Genomic DNA, 20,261 nt, shown 5'->3' with positions numbered 1-20,261 from the left:
ACCTCACACAAATATTACTCATTCTCTCATTCAGAAAATGCTAAAACTCAGGCTCTGAACAGCCTTTGATATTTGACCTCTGTAGATGGCCTGTAATTAAGACTCTAATCCTTTAAACACTTTAATACACTTCACTTCAAGTTAATAGGATTAGTTACATGCCTGAACTGTGCATGAGTGGGACTGAGCTATTGTTGAGCACAGTTGATTAAAAACTTGTAGATACTTTCTGGTGGAATATTGTCTTATATTGTCTAAGTCTTTTCTAAACAGATCTAGTCACAAGTAATATCCAAAAGTGAAGGTATTCAAGAAAAATAAAACTTAGCCAAGTTCTTGCCTAAAAATGTACACGGAAAAAGAACAAATTTCTCCAAACTTTTTCAGCAGCACAAATCAGAGGTTTGAGAGGAGAGATGGGAGATCTGAGAGGCATTGTATTGGTTTTCTGGAAGATATAGCTTTAAATTCTCAGACTTCTACAATTCTTTCAAAGAATCAAACATATCAGAGAGTTACAAAAAAGGGAAGCATTTTCTATCCTGGTTTGTATTTTATAAAAACATCAGCTTGGCTTAAAGGCACAGTGTTGTTTCTTCTCTTGCTGCTGACAGACCGGCTGGGCTGGGCAGTCCTGGCAAGCCTAGTCTGGATCAGTTCATCACGTTGTAAATGTGTGCAGAGGTTGTGAGGAGTGAAGATAATTTGGGAAGCAAGTGAAGGCACAGGGAGGACAGAGGTGAAGGCACACACAGCACGGAGGTTCCCATTTGTTGCAGGATGTCCACCAGAAGAGGCTGGGCCACATCAAGGCACTTGTGCTGACGTGTAACTTCTGCCAGAGCTGGGTTCAAATGCCACGGGGGCAGCCTGGGAATCCCAGCACAGCTCAGCATCACTTGCTACTGCCCCATGAAATGCTCACAGCACACATCCACCCAATGCTATTATTTCTGCCACTGGAGAAACACGGAGGTAAATCCCCTCTGCTGAGGGATGTGATGTCACACTATTGTCATTTACAGGAAAAGGCAACAGCTGTGGTTAAGGGTTTCCCAAGAGTGACATGCAACAGACCGCAGCTGCAATGCCATTCCCTGGCCTGCTTGTAACTCCTCTTGTAGATGGAGGGAGAGATTTTTCCTCCACTCATCTTGAGGATCACAGTCAGCAGAATGAAGTCTGCATTTAGCCAAGTGTTTCTGCCAACTCTAACGTGGACCAAAGAGAGCACACACAAAAGTCAAAGAGCAATCATTGCTCTGTCAGTACTGTTGTCATACAGGAACCTGAGTCATACCAAACGCCTCTCAAGGAAGGGCACAGTGGAGATACCAGAAATTCAAGCTGGAGCAGGGGAATTCTGATGAAAGCAGCACAGCAGTGATGAGGTAGCAGATAAGACTGCCAGAAAATAGCATCACGACCTTATAGACAGTAGCACAGAGGGAAACACAAGGGGACACACAAAAATGGGATGAAAATTGATGAGCCACTAACTGCCTGTGAAGAGAGCCACATTAGGTAGTCTTAAAATTAAGAAAATCATAATACAAAGAGAGCAGGAACCAGAGGAGGTGATCAGGTCTGAGTCAGAAGTAAAAAGTCAGTAAATGGAGATAAGAATAAAAAGGGGAAAAGAGAGAAGGATTAAGTTCTTACAGGATAAGGGGTTAAATCAGGACTGCCCCAAGAAAAAGCAGTGGTAGGTCAGGAGGACTGTCCACCCTGCACAGACTCATGCCATGCAGAGACACCAGAGCAAGCATTAAAGGAACAACTTGGATGTCCTTTAGCTCAAGGCCCTGCAAATTAACTGAGACAGTGCCTGGCTCAGATAAATTGTCCTGTCCCTCCCATCAGCTAAAGCCTCACTAGGCATCTTTACACCAGGCTGCAATGTGACTTATAGCTATGCCCAGAAGGGAATATCAAATATGACAAAAAAAAAAAAAAAAAAAAGAGGGCACTGGAGAGGCAAAGTGTCCTAGGGTGACTGTTATGGTGTTTGTATCTCCAAACGTGTGTTCTGTTTACGTTTGATATTATGTTCTGTGCTTTCAGAACTGACTCTGAAAGTGAAGGTTTGTTTTGCCGTGTTATCATCTGGTTCACCTCCCCCCATGGTCTGCTGTCTAAAAAAGGCTAGGGCTGGCTGGCTGGCTTTTGCTTTGCTTTGCTTGCTTGCTTGCTTGCTTGCTTGCTTGCTTGCTTGGCTTGCTTGCTTTGCCTGCTTTCTTGCTTTGCTTCCTAGTTAGGTTAAGCAGTCCAATTCTTTCCATGGACTGTTGCTTTTTCCTTTCCTCTTTCTGAATATCATCCAACCTGCTCTGGACTGGGATCTGGGAAACACCAAGGAACACCAGGAGCCTGCATTTGGTGATCTGCAGCAGCCATCCCCAGCGTCCAGACCCGGGCGACCACTCCCAGGAAAGACCTTCTGGATTTGTTCATCTCTTCAGAGGGGTGAAAGAGTTTTGTTGTCATCTAGTGTTGTTAATTGTTTTGGTGCTGGGGAGTGCTTTGCTTGTTGAATAAACAGGTTCTTTTCCACTTCTCTCTCACAGGAAATTTTTCCCTGAACCAGGTGGGTGGAGAGGGGCCGTGGGGGTTTATTTCCTGGGTTTTCCCCAAATTTGCCCTAAACTAGGACACAAAGAGAAACTGGAAAAGGCAGGAACTGGAGGAACTGAGAATGAAGAGTTGTCAAGTACTAGCAGTGTTAAAGAATTTATGCTAAAGAAGGATTAAATGAAGGAAAAAAGCTTCCTTTCAGTGTCCACGTTTCTAGGAGAAGCAGTGTGGAAGTAGAGGAATTTTTGTCAGATGGGTCTCATCTGATAACAGATCCAGGAAACGACCTGGTAACCAATGTAAGGGAAGTCTTCAGTCAGCTGGTGTTCTTGCACAATTTTCTCGTTTGTCAGACTTAGAAAAATATTTGAACATACACACACACAGTGAGCGTTTTGTTTGGCCACTCCTGGGAGGCCTGTTTATCCAGCAGTATTCCTGCAGCTGGGAACACACTGCTGAAGCAACTGTGCCACCCCTACAAGCCAAGCACCAACTTTGAAGCCTCGATAAGCCAAGAAAGATTGCTGAGGAAACTTAATCCATATTCCTCCTTTGTTACAGGGTTTCTGCCTAGCTGATGTCCACTCAGGGACCAGCTGGCAGCTGGGAATGCAGGAGGGACGGGGGCAGGTGTCAGGGCGTGCTTGGAGCTACTGGCCATTGCCTCCAAAGGGTTTTTCCTTTCAAAACACCTCAATTTTCACTGTCACTGAAAACTGAAGAGTTGCTATTGGAAAAAAAGAAATACAAGTTTTTGATGTTTTATTGACACATCCCCATGCCGAGGTCGGGGGTGGTAATCTCAGAATCATCGAATGGATTGGGTTGGAAGAGATCTTAAAGATCATCTAGGTCATCCAACCATTCCTTGACCACTTTCTGGGATGGGGAACCCACAATTTCTCTGGGCAAGCGGTCCCGGTAACTCACCACCCTCGCAGTAGAGAATTTCTTCGTGACACCTGATCTAAACCTACTCCCTGTCAGTTCGAAGCCATCACCGCTCGTCCCGTCACTCCGTGCCCTCGCAGCCAGCCTCTCTCTAAGGCGTTTCAGGGGCGCAGCCGGGGTGGGCGGAGGGACAATCCCGGTACCGGCGGCAGCTGCGAGAGGGGGGCGGTGAGAAGCGCCGGGCAGGGCCGGGCGGGGCCGGGCGGGGGCTGCCCCCGGGGTCTCATAAGGCCGCCCCCGCCGCCGCTCCTCGCCCTGCCGTTCTGCGGGGCTCCCGAGACGCCTCTCGCCGTCCCCTCCCCCGGTCCAGCCCCGTTTCCCGTGGCGAGGCTCCGCCACAGGGGAAGTGACGCCGGCGCCAGGCGAGCTTATATAAAGGGTAGGCGGCAGCGGGCGGAAGCGAGCGGGGCCGGGCGGGCGGGGGGCGGCGGGCAGTGCTAGCGGGGCGGCTGCCGCAGCCCCCCGCATTCCGGTTTGGCCATGGATTTCCACAACATTCTCGTGATGGCCTCGGAGCAGCAGGGGCTGAACGCCGTGCCGGTGAGCTCGGGGGCGGCGGGCGCTGCCGGGGGGCGCGGTGGCGGTCGGGCCCGGGGAGGCCCCGCGGGAGCCCTGCCCGGGCAGCGCCCGCCGCCGGGGCCGTGCCGGGCCCTTGGCCTCGCCGGCCGGGGCTGCTCCCCGCTGGGGGCCAGAGCCGGCTGTGTGCGGGGAGGGGGCCAGCGGGGCCCTTCTGTCAACAGGTGCCGGCACCCCGGGCTGGGGGCGGGCGGCCGCGGCTTGTCCCCCACCCCGGTCCGGCAGTGCCGACATCCCTCCCGGGAGCAGAGCCGGGCTGCGGGGAAAGGCATGGCTAAAAGCCGGCTAAGTCCTTTTGTTCACTCTGAAAACGCGAGTGTGCCACGTCTCAAGTGCGAGTCGGAGACAAAGTGACAAGTTTGGGGTGAATGGGCTGGGTTGTGTGAGGTCTCTGTGTACGAAGGAATAAGGCGTAACAGCGCTGTGGGTTGGATTGGCGGAAGGCTTTTGGTATCTTGTTAATATTGCTCCGAGGTCTGTGCTTCAGCAGTTTGTGTTTTAGTTCAAGTATCGGTAACGTGGATGCCGTGTGCAATAACCACTGACTCGCCTGGATGAAGTCTGGCAGGAGGAAGGGCACGTGGCCTTTTCATACATTCATATCCTGGGTTTCGTTCCTCTGGGAGGACCTGAATTATAATTCATGCGTGAATATAAAAAATATTTTCTCCTTAGTAGCCACTAGACTGGGAGGCACTGTTTGCTCTTCAACAGAATTGCCAGAGTTCTGTTTCTATGATTAGTTTGCTTAACCCCAGTGTAAATGAGGGGTAGTTGTTTTTAGCAAAAACTGTGGAAAAACCAGAAAAAAAGCCGTAATCTCAATTGTACACTGTCTTCGTTTGGGTGGTGTCGGAGCTAGTGAATATCTGTGTCTCTGTGTCATTAGTAAAACTTTGGCAATGGTCACTAATAGCATGACCAGTTGATAATATGGGCCGACCATATGCTGGATGTGAAATGAATCAGATTCCGTTGTGGGTTTAAAATCTTACAAAATCAACTTTTTTGTATTTAGGCACATTTAATTTCTCTCTGACCCTACACAGAAATCTGGTTCATAACATAAGTAATAAAATAACAAATACAGAAATACTTTATGATATTTAATAATTTGATTTGTCTTAAGCTGTTTTGCGCAGTTGTCACTGGGTTATTATTATTATTTTAGATGTTTAAAACTTCTCTTTATGTTCTCAGTTTCCCCATGCAGCTTTACTGTGTGTGCCATTACTTTTTTTGTCACAAGTTTTAATCCATGATGATGAATTGATAAAATATCTGCCATAATCTCCATTGTGGATGTGATGGTGGAGGGAGGGGATCCTACTTCTTGTGCAATGAATGAGGGTTTAGCTACTCTTTTTAGTAAAGGCAGCATTAGGTTTTGCTAATTCCTGATTAACTCATGGAGTGAGAGTGCAATTGGATCCATAGTTGAAACAGTTTGGTTTAGCACATTAGTAGTGCAGCTTTTTACTCTAAAGTTGGCCCCAGTCTCTGAGCAAAAGCAGAGCTGCACTTGGCACTGCTTGAAGCTATTTGCAGCTGCTGGGCTTTAAAAGGGAGCCCATGGAGATTTTACAATCACTGGACATCTAAACAACTCCACTGTGTTAAACCTAGTATATTAAATGTGTTTATATAAGAAGAATATAATTATTTTTAAATACTTTTATTAAAAACACTGTATAGACTAATTACACATTTACTGGTATATAAAATAACCAGATTCCAGAAATGTTAGTTCCTGCATTAACAAGGATATCCTCTGAATTTCTGAGAAGTTTGTTTTAAACTTTACCAAGCACCTAACTAAATCTTCCATGCCTTTTGTAATGAAAAACAGTGACATGAACAAGTACTGTATATTTAAAGTACATATAAATATATGTACACACACACTATAACAGGTGGTGTTTGGTTCAAAGTGGAAACTACAAAAAAACTCAAAGAAATAATGTGGCCTTGTATTGTAAAAGAGGGGCCTGGATAAAGCAGATATTACATCATGTCCCTGATAAAACAAATCTGCTTGTTCATCTCCCTATGGAAATCCAGATTCAAAAGGAACATTGCTGAAATCAGCCTTTTGGTACCCTGTTAGTTGCATGAGGTTTTGTTTCTAAATAAAGCAGTACATATATGAATCTATCTTACTATCTAAGCTATTAATGATGTGCTGCTAATCATCTTCACAGCAGTTGCTGAGTAGAGCCCTGGGTTTTATCCTCTAATATTCCATAGGGGTTTCATTGCTGTATTTTGTTACCTGTGTTCATATTAGCACTTCATTAGATTTTCAGTGTGGTCTTGCTTTGACTAGACATGATAGCAGTTATGAGATTTAATGTTGACTTTAGAGAGATTTAAATAGATTGTGTCACTCTTTTTGGTGAAATCGGTATAGTGTGTTATGCCACGTGTTTCACATGATGTGACAAAGCACATTCAGATATTTTTATTGTAGCTATTCTTTAAAATATGAAATTTTATTGCAGCTTTAAAAAAAAAAACACCTTGAGGCAGTTGGAACCAAGTAATTCTTTTATTTCATCTTAATGTCTAATAAACTACTAATGGCAGTATAAGCATCTCATATCGCTCCCGATTATTTTTAACTGAGGGCGAAACTTTGGTGTACAGAATTTACAGAAATCTGGTACAATTTAGCCACCAAGAGGTGATGCAAAACTGAAAGAGCTTGTGAGCCACGTCAGCACTTGTGAGGTCTCGCCGTAAGCTGGACTGATTCAAAGCAGCCTCCAGTGAAGCTGACAGATACAAGTAGCCCAGGAGGAATTCAGTATTTGTGGAGTGAAACACTAACAGAATCCCAGTTTGTTCAGAGGACCTTGAGTTACAGAGCCTGCCCATCGAATTCTAATCTACAAATTATCAAGCGTTTGCCCGCAGGCAAGAGAAGCCCAGCATGAGAAATAATGGGAATGGCTGTGAAGTGCAGATTGCTGCTATAGGACCAGACTCCCATCGATTGATTTCTGTGCATTTATTGTGTGCTTAAAACTGGCCTCAAAACGGGGCTAAAATTATTTGGATTACATCAATCTCCACAGGAGGGAATTGCAAGATACACAATGTGAAATGTTGGCAGGGGTGGGGAGGGCTTTTGCTCTCAGCTTGACTGACCTGATAGTAAAGTTCGAGACTGTTGAGGCTTAAATGCTGGCTAGTAACGTTTTTTTTTTTTTTTTTGCAAAAGCAGATGAAAATGGGGACCACAATGCCACTATAGAAAGGAAAGCATAAATTCCAGCTAAGGGTTCTGCTTGGGGCTTGTAGCAGCAGTTGCAAAACTGGAAGAAAATAATTTTTGCTTTTTTAGGAATAAAATGTATGAACCTGTTGAATTTGTTTTGGGAGAGGAGAACAGTGTGAGCTGATAAGCTGAGCGTTTTATCTTTCTCTTGGTAGAAGCTGTTAGAACCTGAAGTGAAGCAAATTTAAACATGCTTGTTACCTATTTACTTTGTCACAACCAGAAATTGAAAGCAGCAGTTGCGAAATCACCGTGTGCGTATTCTAAGACAGTCTCACTGCAGAGTCAGCTGCTGGAACTCCTTGGTGAATCTGCAGCAGAAGCTTTGGAAATACCAGTTCAGGATGAAGGGCAGAGGCCCCTGGGCAGTGAACACAAATGGCCACTTACTATATGGAAAGGTGCATTTTGAGGGACTGGCATTGTGAGAGGAGTGGCACAAACAAGGATGTATGTGGTGGATGAACCATTCCTGATGTTCTCAGAAAATTATACCCTTGTCTTGGTTTAAAAAGACAGGTGTCTGCTAGGGAAGGCAGGAGCCTTTCTTGAAATAGAAAATGTAACCCCCCACCTCTCTCTGAATTATTATAATTTTGAAATTAAGGAGCTCTTAGGCAATGCTATGGGAATAGGAATAACAATTATTTACTAGGAAAATTAAAATAAAAATGCAGTAATACATAAAAACACTGACAGAGTCAGAATACAACTTGACACCCTGTTGGTCAGGATGTTGGTAGCAGTCTGATTTAATGGTGGCTACAATCCTGCAGTGATAGATGTGGTTGTGTTGAAGAAATGATCCTACAGAAGGGTGTAGTTTTTCTCTGAAGGTCCAGCGGTTGTGTAGATGGGCCTGGTCTTCCTTTGGGAATTTAGTGGAAAAAGGCTCCCCTGGTATTCCAAATATCAGATTTTTATCTAGGTGGGGATGCTTGGTTCCTCTCCCTGGGCTGAACACATCACAGTGGGATGATGTAATTTTATCAGCCATGCAGTGAGACTCAGTAGCCCATTTACACCAGATATCTCCCAGACAGAGGATGGGTCTTGGAAGAGATAAACAAAACTGTCCCATTTGGCTTTAACAGGTGGCCCATTAACAGAGGATACCCTCCCACCCCGAGTAACAAGGGATGGTTCATGGAAGAGATAAAGAGCACTGCCCCACCTGGTTTCAACAGATGGTGATAGAATAAGTACTTCTGGTTTCATCTTGCATTGCAACTTTAGACAACCTGAAGAATATTTGGGGGGGAACAGGTTCTTCCCATTGGAGAAGGTTACATGTCCTGGCAAATAAGGAAGAAATTATCTGTGAGAACAGGCACAGTGATGTAACATGCTAGTGAAAAACAAGCAAATAAAAGAATCTCCCCAGCCTGTGAGAGCCCCTGCAAGTTGCCTGCAGTGGCTAACACAATTGGAATGGTCTTGGCACTGCATGTGCAAGCCCATTGCAGTAACTGAGCTGCACAGGTGCTCTACTTGAGAATTGGGCTTGGCAGAATTGATTACTTGCATTGATCTTGCATTGGCACCTGTGTAAATATTGACCATTGTTAAAGACAATACTACTATTACTGCTGCTTCTGGCTGGCACTGGTGCTTGGTGTAGGCCCCTTGGGGCTTTATTTGGGTGCCAAAAAGTCTGCTATTATTTTATAAATTCTGTTTTATAGCCCAAGATCTGGTACTTGAGTGCTGACATGAAAGTAGCTACAACTCTATAAGAATCATGTACCACATTTTGAAGGAAGTCAGTGACTTCAGAGCAAATAGTCATTGTTTACAGCTCAAGTGCAGTGTTCTGGGAACAGCATGACCTGCTCTTTCCTAAAGGCTGAACATTTCTATTCCTCCGTTGATTTAACCAACTTAGCAATAGTTATTAAAAGCCAGAATATTGCAGCTGCTGTTTGATTGGTATAGTGACATGTGCTGGCTTATTTTCCCTGCTTTACCTGCAGTCTGATTCATATTCATTTGCACTGCATATTAAACACTTTATTAGTGTTTGTAGAATGAGTGTATGGTTCAGTGCTTTTAGAAAGGCTACAGTTCAAGCAGGTTATTTTATGCTGTTACTGAATGAAGATGAACAAGAGTTGTATCAGCAATAGTACAAAAAAAGGATATTAATTTATTAAATGTTTTGCTGTGTTTTCAGTTGTTAGTCAGTATTAAGAAATGCTACTGATTGGAAATTTTAATTTAAATTTTGCATGATTTGTCATGTTAGCAGCAGTCAGAAACAAGCTTGTCTGTCCAGCTGCTTTACAAACCTGCTCCTGGATAGGGCTGTTGGTCACAGTGCAGCAAAACAAAGCCTGAAAACTGCTTCCCCATCACTTTAATTCTTTATAAGGTTTCCCTACAGAATAGCTCAATCTACATTTGTCCCTGCTGTTTAGCAGTTTTCAAAGGTGCTCCTTAGGCACAAAGTCATTTAGGCTAGAAAAGAAGCTTGAGTTCTACACAGTTTTTAAAACAGTTTAGAAAACTGAGGGTACAGTTGAAATGGAATAATTAAATGAAGCTTTGCCAGATTAGATTACTAATGGTAAAACATGACATGTTTAACTTTATAAAATCATTTACAGAGACATCATTATACTAAGATGAGTATACTACAAAGTAGTGCAAATAATTTCTAAGGTACTAATTTGCTTCAAGCTGTTTCTGACAGGATTTTGACTGATAATGTGTGGCTTGCTTTGCCTCTCTGTCTGTTCCAGTTCAAATGGAATAAACCAGATTTCTTTGGGACACAGAGCCATGGGCCACATTTGAGCAAAAGCTGAGAGGCACTGCTGCATGGCAATTCAGGTTTCCTGAACAGTCAAGTCCTGGAACACATTTGGTGCAAACAAGAATATCAGTTCTCAGGTTGTGGTAAACTTCCTTGCAGAGAGGTGAAGCTCAGTAAATGAGTTTGCCTGGAACAGGTCTTTAATGTGATGAGGTGACATGGCAGGTTTTAATATGCAATGTATGTGGATAGTGCACCTTAGTAGTTGTGCTCTGGTCATTTCAGAAACTGCTCAAGGAGACAACAGGTGGCTGGTATTGTAGCTGCCCTTCTTGGAGCAGTTTTGGATGCAGCTTAGAAATGAGCCTCCAAACCTTGCTTCTTAGTGCATGTATATTCAAGCTAATTTATGGGTTTGCATGTTAGTGATCAAAATAATCCAAGGAACTGTTCATTTGCTGCTGATCAATTAATCAGAAATGCGAATGAAGGCATCCATTGTGATCTTGATGTTTATAGGGACTTATGCTGCCAGCCTGCCTGATTATTGCTTCTAAGACATTTGGATTGAAGTTTCTTTACCAGATATTTTATTTTGATTATTTTAGTTAAGTTTCATAAGGCTTTATGAGGACAGAAAGACATTTATAGAAATGCTGACTTGTATGGCTCTTTAGTGATGCTTTTTTTTATTTTGGTCTTTTTTTCACATCTCTTTCATTTGGTGAGAATCTTCATGTCTCGTGTGGGAGATCTTGGTTTAGATTTTAATCTATTGTCTTAGTTCTGAAATAAACAAAAACCCTCACCCTCTCAAACCTCAATTTTGGGTTGGGGTTTCTTTTATTTCTAAATGTATTCTGCTTTCCTTCTGCTTCTGTGTTTAACTGCCTTCTCTTGAGTATTCCTTTGCAACTGTCTCTCTCATTGGTTTGTTTTTTATTCTGTATTTTGTTTGTGGGAAGAAGTTTAAAAAATTTGTTTTTTTCCCATTTCAGGCACAACCTGGTATATTTGTGATAGGCAATGCCTGAACAGTAGTGCAAGTGACTGTTACAGAACCCAGTAAGAGGCACTTGGGCACTTAACACTGATTTAAGTAACATTTATTGGCTATAAGAGAAGCAAAAAAGGGGGTAGCATAGAAAACTTTTCATCTGTTCAGTTGCTGGAATCCCAGGTTGAACAGCACTGGACAGACTTTTAAGCATGGCGAGCTTGGAAAATCCTGTCTATGGCACATGTAATTAGTGTTGTAGTCTGCAGAGCTTTTGCAGAGTGTCCTGGGAAGTTAATAGCACGTTTTATCATTTCTTCTGCCAAGGAAAAGGATGTTATATGAAAACATGCAGCTTCACCTCAGGATGTAATGAGATGTAGAATCACAGACTAGGAGCAATTAAAGGTGATCTAGTCCAACTCCCCTGCAGTGGGCAGGGACATCTTTAAACAGGTCAGGTCACCCAGAGCCCTGTCCTACCTGACCTTGAACGTTTCCAGGGATGGGGAGTCTACAGCCTCCCCTGGCAATCTGAGCCAGTTTTCACTGTCCCCCTCAAACAACTTCTAGTCAGAATCTACCCTCTTTTAGTTTAAAACCAATGCCCCCTGTCCTATTGCTACTGTCTCTGCTAAAAACTGTTCCCATCTTTCTTATAAGCTCCCTTTCAATACTGAAAGGCTGCAACAAGATCTCCCTGAAGCCTTTTCTTCTCCTGGCAAATTATACCATGTTCAAGTGCTGTAATTGCCAGGTACCAGGTGGGGGCTGTGTATTCTGTCAGTTAGTGCTGAGGTCACACTGATCTCAGGTGATAAGTAGTTTCAGGTCAGCTGGTGTGTGGGTCACTAACTCTTTGATGTACAATAATATTGTGTTTAAGGTCACTGCGGCAGGAACTAAAATCAATGTTGTTGGTTTTACATCAGTCTATTAATTATGCTGGTGAAGTTCATTCCAACTTTTGGAGTAATTCAATTTTTTGAGTTGATTTATGTATATTTTCACCGAATTAGGTAACCTGAAACTGAAATGAGTGTCTACTAGCAAGCTGAAAACGGAGCTGTAAACCTGCAGTCTGAAATTGAATTTACTCTGGCAGCTTGGGCTGTAGTTTGCTTTGATTCCCCTTGGTCAAAGACTAAGGCTGAACTTAAATACTTTTATTCCATTACCAATGCAGACACTGCATTCCTTCTTAGTCCGGTGCATTTCACTCTTTTTGTTTCCCTACATGTCTCCTCGTTTCCTTTTCATTCCTTCCAAAAGCTGAGTGAGTCCTGTTGTGGATATATTCATGTGACTGTATCTCTCTCAAAAGACAGGCAGCAATGTGTTTTGAGATAAAACGATGATTTGACAATTCACTGGAATTTAACCAAGTTCAACAGGGGTTTGACAAAGTTTAGTAAGTTTATTGCAAGGTTCATCTTATTAATTAATAGAAGAAACATACAAAAAAGAAGACTGAGTTTAAATTCATTCATTTATGAGCTCATTTAGAGTAATTCTCAGGGACTGGCAATGCAGAGAGCAAGAAGCACAGTCCTGTTGAGACACAAGCTTCTAAGTGGACTTCTTGCTTTCTAAACTCAGTTTGGAGTGGCTGAATCCATTCGTAGTCTCAGGCTTGGACAATGGTATATATCTAATGGAATTATCCATACAGTGTTTGTAATAATATGGGGTGGGTGATTAGTAATGTTTCATAATACTAATGCAACATCCTCTGTCACCTACTGAGGATCTGTAATGAGTAAGGGATCTTTCCACCTTGGGTGAGGAAGGATCTCCTAATTCCAGGTGAGGAATTTCTAACCCTGAGAGGCATCACAGCTCAAAGGGTCACCTGGCACCCAGTTAAGCTGCAGATCAGGCAGAGCTCAAATCACGCTCATCCTGATGACAATATTTATAGGGTGAAGTAGTTGTCTGCTGGCCAATGGTATAGACAAGACAGATGTATTTGTCTTAGTGCTATCTTGTTCATGGCTTTGGTTATCTTATTCTTCTGATGGTTACAAAACCACTTTCAAAAAATTTTTCAAGATATCTCTACTCCTTTGGACCAGGCACTTTCTAGCTTGCAAGTCTCTTCCAAGGACTTGGGGCTGGTTGTTCAGCCTGAAAGTACAACTGTGAGTCAAATGTATCCAGCACAACACTGTTTCAGTGGGAATTCATTGTTTACTCTGTACCGTCTCTGTGCTGAAGTCAAGTACAGGACTGTTGTGCAACTCCTCAGTTTAAGACTGATGTTTATTTTTAACTTTCTTAACTCTTCTGACATAATTCTTTGTTCTTTGCAGAAAAGGTACAGTTTGGCTGTTGGTCCTCCCAAAAAAGTTCCCAAAGTCAAGGGTGTAGAGTCTGCAGCAGTGCAAGCATTTCTCAGACGACAAGAAGAGGAAAAGAGAAAAAAAGGTAAAAGTACAAAATATCTCATATGGGAGACTTGCATTTATTCTTTGCTATTGGTCACCTTATTAAAATTTCTTGCAAATACAGCTGCTCCTCTGTTTCTGGAATTTATGCATAGACCTGATGCTGAGGGAAAGCTAGGACTAAGTGAGGGCTGGGGACATTTGCTTGCTTTTCTAAGGGGTTAAAACATTATTCAGCTACATCAGGATTTATGGCTGGAGATTGAGAAAGCAGTTAAGGTGAAGAGCAAAAAACTATCGCAACTTTCGTTAGCTTAACTTTGAAAAATTGAAAGGGTTGCCAATGTTCTGTCTTAATCTAATGTATCAATACAATAAGTTTTAAAGAGTCTGAGATATGGTTTCTCTACTTTTATACTCCCTTTAAATAGTCTATGGAATAAATTAGTACTGCATTGTTTCTGATGTTACGATTAAACAATAATCATATCCAATTACCAAACAATCATCACATATGACAATCATTTCATTTATCATAGTCATTAAATGATTATACCAGTGCAGTTTTGCATGCTCCAGTAAAGCCCAACATTTTCTTGGGGCCTACCCTAACATCTTCCCACGGCCTACCAGGCCCAACCTTTCTTTCCAACTCCCCTGAATATCCCATGATTTTAGAAACGTTTTGTCCCTATACTATCACTGATGTTAATGTTTTATTAAAGGTAACCAAATCTGATGGGCTGGATGGCCCAGGTTATTCCTCCTCTCCTGGACCAGTCATGAGTCTGTTCCTTAACCCTGCTGACAGATCCAACCAGAAGCAAGACTAAGCATTAATTCCACATGGAGTATGCTGGCACACACTGTGCTGTCACAGCCCTTGACAATAGAATAAAACAGACGAGGAATGGTACCTTCATAGGCATCCACAGCATGAGTGACCCAATACATTTTCTATGAATTTTTACATTTTCTGAATCTTTTTGGTATTTAGCTCCTATTCCTTGGTCTGTCCAGTATTTGGTATTTAGATGTTTCATTCACTAGCTAGTTCATCCTGACTCTTGTCAGCAGGTCACAGACACAAGATAGAGAGCATACTTATGCAGAAAACAGCTAAACCAGAACAGTAAGGATATAGGGGCAGACTGTGGAGATAGAGCCCTGTGCCCTATCAGACTTGTGTAATGACCAGCTGGTTGTTTATCTGTGTTCAGCTGCTTCTGTGTCTCCTCCATATCCCTCTACACACACACTTAGGCTATTTCTTACTCCCTCCCCTTCCTCAACTTCCCTTAAACATTTGATAGTAAGTTCTGTATAGTGTCTCAAGATTCTCTTGCTCAGTCGCAGAGATCCCATAACTTCTGTACCTTTTTATACAAAGGTTCTCCACAATTTTCATGCATCCTGGAAAGCTGCTTCCCTCAGAAAGCCTTAATGGGTTTTGTTAGAGCAGCATTTTACTCAATTGCCTGCCTTTGTTGGAGCAGCTGACACAGGAGGATCAGCCTGTCCTGTTGGCAGACCTGGGATCACTTTCTTGTCTATTTTGGATCGCTATTAGCCAGATACCCTTAAGTTGTCACTTAGGACCTTAACTGTCCTAAGTGATTTGTTAGTTTGGGAAATATCGAAATAAAAAGTAGTGCTTTTTGCGTATCTTCTGATTTTCTTGCAGCACTGGAAGAAAGAAGGAAGAAAGAGCAGCTCTTGGCAAGGCGTATTGAACTGAAACATGACAGAAAGGCAAGAGCTATGGCCTCACGAACAAAGGATAATTTTTATGGCTATAATGGTGTTCCTGTTGAAGAGAAGCCTAAAAAGAGGAGGGCTTGTGAGAATGTTGCTCAGGCCCCAGAGGCTGAGTATGCAACAGAAGATGAAACTGAGCAACTTGAATACAGTCAGACGGAATCTGAGCACGAGCAAGAAGAATATGAAGAGAAACCATCCAAAGCTGCAGTGAAACCAAAGGCACCTCCCAAAAGTGCACCAGCACCTCTGAACTTTGCAGAGCTCTTGAGGCTTGCTGAAAAGAAACAATATGAACCAGTGGAAATAAAACGAGTGAAAAAGGTAGAAGAGAGGCCCAGAACAGCAGAAGAATTGAGAGAGAGGGAGTTTTTGGGACGCAAAAACAAAAAAGCAGAAATGCATAAGAAAAATGAGAAGGAGATTAAGCCTACAGGGATATCCAGTTCTTCAAAAAAACTATCTTCTCAAAAAGCATCTGTAAACACAAAACTTAACAAAAGCTCAGTAGATAAACATTCCACATCTAAAAGCAGTCTGTCACTTTCTATGGGTGGTATTGATAAGAAATCCAAAGCACCAGCATTGACTGAAAAACACCCACGGTCATCATCTTCTTCCAGACTTGATCAAATGGAAAAAAACTCACAAAATGGTTCCTTAAAAAGCTCTACTACTAGTAGTCATAATAAATTACCTGTCAATGGTATTAGAAAGTCTGGCTCAAACTCTCACGTGCCACCCTCAAAACCCATGGCCAATGGGGCTCAGAAAATGTCATCTGCGAAAGAATCCAGCCTGAAAAAGTCTGCCCACGCAAAACCAGGAAAACCTGCAGCTCTTCAACATGGAATCAACTCCAACACAAAAGGATCTGGCAGCAGCTTAGGAAAAGGAGGACCTGGACATCCTGGTGGTGGTTCAAGTGCAGGACCGGGGCGATCAAGCAGCAATTCTGGCGTGGGACTGGGAAGGCCGGGAAGCGGTTTAAGCTCAGGACCTGGGCGACTGGGCAGCAGCTCAGCTGCAGGACCTGGGAGGCCCAGCAGCAGCTCAAGCACAGGGCCTGGGAGACTGGGAGGTGGCTCAGGTGTGGGACCGGGAAGGCCAACGGGCAGTTCGAGCACAGGGCCTGGGCGACCGGGCAGCAGCTCAGGCGTGGGACTTAAGCGACCGGGCGGCAGCTTGGGCACTGGACCGGGAAGGCCAGGCAGCAGCACAAACATGGGACCAGGGAGACCAGGCAGCAGCCTGGGAACAGGACCAGGAAGGCCAGGAATCAGTCCAAGCACAGGAGCCAAGCGACCAGGTGGCAGCTTGGGCACTGGCCCAGGGAGGCCGGGCATCAGCACAAGCGCAGGATCTGTGCGACCAAGCAGCAGTCCGGGCACAGCTGTGAAACCCAGGTGTACTGTCGTGTCAGAAACCATTTCTTCTAAAAACCTTGTCACAAGACCTAACAATGGACGGATGAATGGAATGAGACCTTTTCCAGGGCATAGACCTGTGCTTCATCCACAAGGTATGCGTTTATAGAAAAAAGCATTTCTTTGCTGTTGTGGTTTATCTGGCAACTAAGTACCATGCAGCTGCTTGTATGCCCTGTCCCCCAGTGGAGAGAAGAATTGGAAAAAACCCAAGTGAAACTCAGATAAGAGTAGTTTAATAATTGAAACAATATTAAATATAGCAGCTTTTCATTTATTTTATTTATTTTTTACCTATGCTCATAATTTTTGAAATACAGAAGTGAAAGTGTGAAATACAGGTGTGAAGTATCACATGAAAAAAAACTAATAGCCTGTGATGGATATTGGTATACAAATGCTGTTAGAAGGAAAAGAGTTCAAGGATTTGCTTCCAGCACTGCTTAATAATTGGTCTATAAAACTTTGTAGTGTCTTAAATAACAGATGCTTGAAAGACTAGATGAAAAATCACTCGCAGGTTTTGCATTTCAGTGTTTTGGCAGATTTATCTTATCATTGACAAGCCATTCTAAAAATTTATTTTGGATCAGGAGCAAGCAGTGTAGAGTGAATAGTGAATAAGTGCCTGGAAAGCCCTGAGCAAAGAATAGATATCTGCTAAGTGGTTTCCTCAGGATGCCATTGCAGATCCTGATAGGTAATCTCCTCTAGCACAACTCAGGAAGTATTTCCTCTTGCTGAATTTCTGAGTAATGCTAGTTAACTTGAGACATAAGCTTTTCTACCCTGAAGCCCAGAAAATGGCTGTGCCCAAGGTATGACAAGGAGAAGTACTGTTAAATTAAAATTATGTTCATGTTATTAGTTAATGATTTTATTCTCGCCTGTCATTTAGGTCTTGGAAGACCACCTATTAGTTACAAGAGACAAATAGAAGATGATGATGATGATGAATATGATTCTGAAATGGATGATTTCATTGAAGATGAAGGGGAACCTCAAGAAGAAATATCAAAACATATTCGGGAAATATTTGGCTATGACCGGAAAAGGTAAGAGAAGTAACAACTTCAAAATATTGCAGAACAAGCAGCAGAACAGTTATTCTTCCTAAGAAGGGATATTAATTCATTGCTTATTTTTTTATGTTCTAAAAACTGATATTTAATTTTTAGGTACAAAGATGAAAGTGATTATGCCTTACGTTATATGGAGAGCAGCTGGAGAGAGCAACAGAAAGAAGAAGCTAGGAGGTATGCATGGATTTGAACTTGGGTACAAATTGCAAAGTTTGTTTGCTGAAGACATAGGGCTAAGCTAGCAAATATCCACTCTGCTTTTAACAACCTTACCATTTTTTATAAGAAAGCTTAAGTAAAAGATGGAATTCATACAGCCAGTGGTGGGTACACTAAATAAGTCGTGTATGTCCTTATCTATCACAAACCTTGCTTGTCAGGAACTAATAAAAACCAAAACTAATTAATTTCAAAAAATATTTTAAAAATTATACATTTCATTTGAAATTCCAAATACTTTAATTGGTCCCAAGCATTACAATATTCTGCTAGTTTGAGGTCTGGAAATTCTATTTGTTTTTATCTCTGCAGGTGTGTGTGTCTATTTCTATAGAAGTATAAAAAGTATGCTGACAAGCTTGTATAGTCACTGGTTTAAATTATGAGGATGATATTTTCATGCTGGTTTTGGCCTTTGGGCCTGCAGAATTCTTATGAGATAAGCCGATTCTTTGTTTTTAAATGAGTGATGGTTCAAGCTTTTTGAAAGCTATAAGGGCTTATGATAGAAAATGCAAATATTGGAATACATGGAGTCACCAAATTCTTTGGTTCTATATAGTTATTCAGAAGGTGCCTTGAACATTAGAAATTTGCATCTTTGAAGTTACAGTCAGTGTCCTTTTACCTCTTGGCACCTGAAGAATATCTGCACCCCATGGAAAGCTATAGTCTGTTAAGCGGATTTAGGAGAAATAAATGGAATTTTAAAGTGATGTTGCTGTTAACCAAACTCTGTTGACATCTTAGAGTGAGATTTTGCAGAGTTGAATTCCTGACTCACTTTTAACTACGCATGTTCCATAAAGGAAGTGGAGATGAGAAACTTGAGTTAAATGCAATTTTACTTTTTCAATGGATGTTTCAGTAGCTGCAGATGGTGTTTCAGTAGCTGCTTTTTGGGAGGAAAAAAAGACATTATGTATTAAATTTATTAATTTTTTAAATACAATCTTTATGTTTTGACAGAAGTTTTAAATATATTTTTCCATTGAGGTACCTGATTCTGATCTTATGATTAAAAAAAAAAATCTTGATTTCTTAAAGCTGCATTCACTCTATAATTAAAGAAGTGCTGATATGAAATTTTTCTTCAAATCAGCTGTGTACTTTTAGCATTGCTTTTAGGGCATGTAGAAGTAAAACCTCGAGTGTCCTGAGTAAAGGATTTAATCTTGTTTGGCAGCTTGAGACTCGGTGTTCAGGAAGACTTGGAAGAGCTGAGACGGGAAGAAGAAGAACTGAAACGCAAGAGACAGTCCAAGAAGCTGAGGACACGTTAACTGACTTACGGTGTTGACTTTGTTCATGTTTCTGCTCCCCTCTGCCTCCATACATCTCTTATTCTACTTCAGTTTCCATTTGCTTGTTAGAGGGCAAAAGAATATTTAAAGGGATTAAAGTACTGAAAAGCAAGGCTTTAGCTTGACCTAAATAAGATATTTATTTTTAATACTTGCCAGGGTTGTTTTTTATGAAGAAATTAATGCACTAATGCATATTAAATGGAATAAAATTAATAGATGTTTCCATTGATTAAACCAGTTCAAAATGCCAGCAGAAATATTGACTAGCTATGCACTGACTTGGAATTGTCTGCCACGTACCAGTAAACCAATTTCGCATTCACTTGAAATAAAGGAATAGCATTCTTGTTCCCTGATATTTCTTGAGACTTGGAGAGATTGCTCTATATCCTGCCCTGTCTCCCAGCCTGAGCCTCAAAGTGTTAAAATGTTATCTTCTGTACAGCAGTAGCTTGGGCGTAAATTCAGCCACAGCCCACTAGTGTTTAAGGCAATAAAAGTGCTGCAGATCTTTAGATTTGAGGACCCATAAAAATAATTTGAACCTCTTTATTCTAAACAGAAAAGTGCATGTCATTTGCAAACTGTGCAGTGATGGATATGGCCAAAAGATTATCTTGGCTTTTGCTGTGTCTGGAATTCCAGTGCCAGTCTAATTCAGTATGAGAAACACACACCCTGAAAACAGAAATGTCTAGTGTTTGTATGTAACTTGTACTTTTGGGCTCAAGCATATGCTTGGGAATTCTTCTCCTGCCCTGTAAATCTTCAGATTTGTTTAACAGCTTCTGCTGCTTTACAAACTGTGTTTTTTCTTGCATTAAACATCCGATGGCTAAATTATTTAAAATGTGAAGCGGTCATTTATCTAATTAGTTTTACTGTTCAGAAAGAATATCAGAATTAAGTTCTGTTAGAATGCATTTGCAGCTTTTCAGTAGTAAC

The 20,261-nt window shown here is 42.0% G+C and overlaps 1 protein-coding gene across 2 annotated transcripts; it reads left to right on the top strand.

Annotated features, from left to right (window-relative positions):
* Window positions 1–3,769: 3,769 nt before the first annotated feature.
* SPTY2D1 (SPT2 chromatin protein domain containing 1) lies at window positions 3,770–19,425 on the top strand. Of its 2 annotated transcripts, none has more exons than XM_072929715.1 (6): window positions 3,770–3,907; window positions 13,449–13,563; window positions 15,208–16,803; window positions 17,607–17,763; window positions 17,887–17,964; window positions 19,196–19,425. In XM_072929715.1, exons 3-6 carry the CDS (start codon window positions 15,285–15,287, stop codon window positions 19,290–19,292), a joined length of 1,851 nt encoding a protein of 616 aa, XP_072785816.1. In that variant the 5' UTR covers window positions 3,770–3,907; window positions 13,449–13,563; window positions 15,208–15,284; the 3' UTR covers window positions 19,293–19,425. The 2 variants fall into 2 exon arrangements, with proteins under 2 accessions (XP_072785816.1, XP_030129737.4); XM_030273877.4 differs by lacking the exon at window positions 3,770–3,907 and adding an exon at window positions 3,915–4,068.
* The last annotated feature ends 836 nt before the right edge of the window (window positions 19,426–20,261 follow it).

The sequence above is a fragment of the Taeniopygia guttata genome, chromosome 5 (assembly GCF_048771995.1).
Source record: "Taeniopygia guttata chromosome 5, bTaeGut7.mat, whole genome shotgun sequence".
NCBI classification, from domain to species: Eukaryota; Metazoa; Chordata; class Aves; order Passeriformes; family Estrildidae; genus Taeniopygia; species Taeniopygia guttata.
Note: the sequence above shows the minus strand (reverse complement) of the source record. Positions and strands in the feature narration are given on the sequence as shown.

Bases quoted from the DNA above. Each gene is read 5' to 3' on its own strand.
- SPTY2D1 (XM_030273877.4), top strand. From the start codon at position 4,009: ATGGATTTCCACAACATTCTCGTGATGGCCTCGGAGCAGCAGGGGCTG. The intron at 17,764-17,886 runs GTAAGAGAAGTA...TTTAATTTTTAG, and splicing joins TTTGGCTATGACCGGAAAAG to GTACAAAGATGAAAGTGATT. The intron at 17,965-19,195 runs GTATGCATGGAT...CTTGTTTGGCAG, and splicing joins CAGAAAGAAGAAGCTAGGAG to CTTGAGACTCGGTGTTCAGG.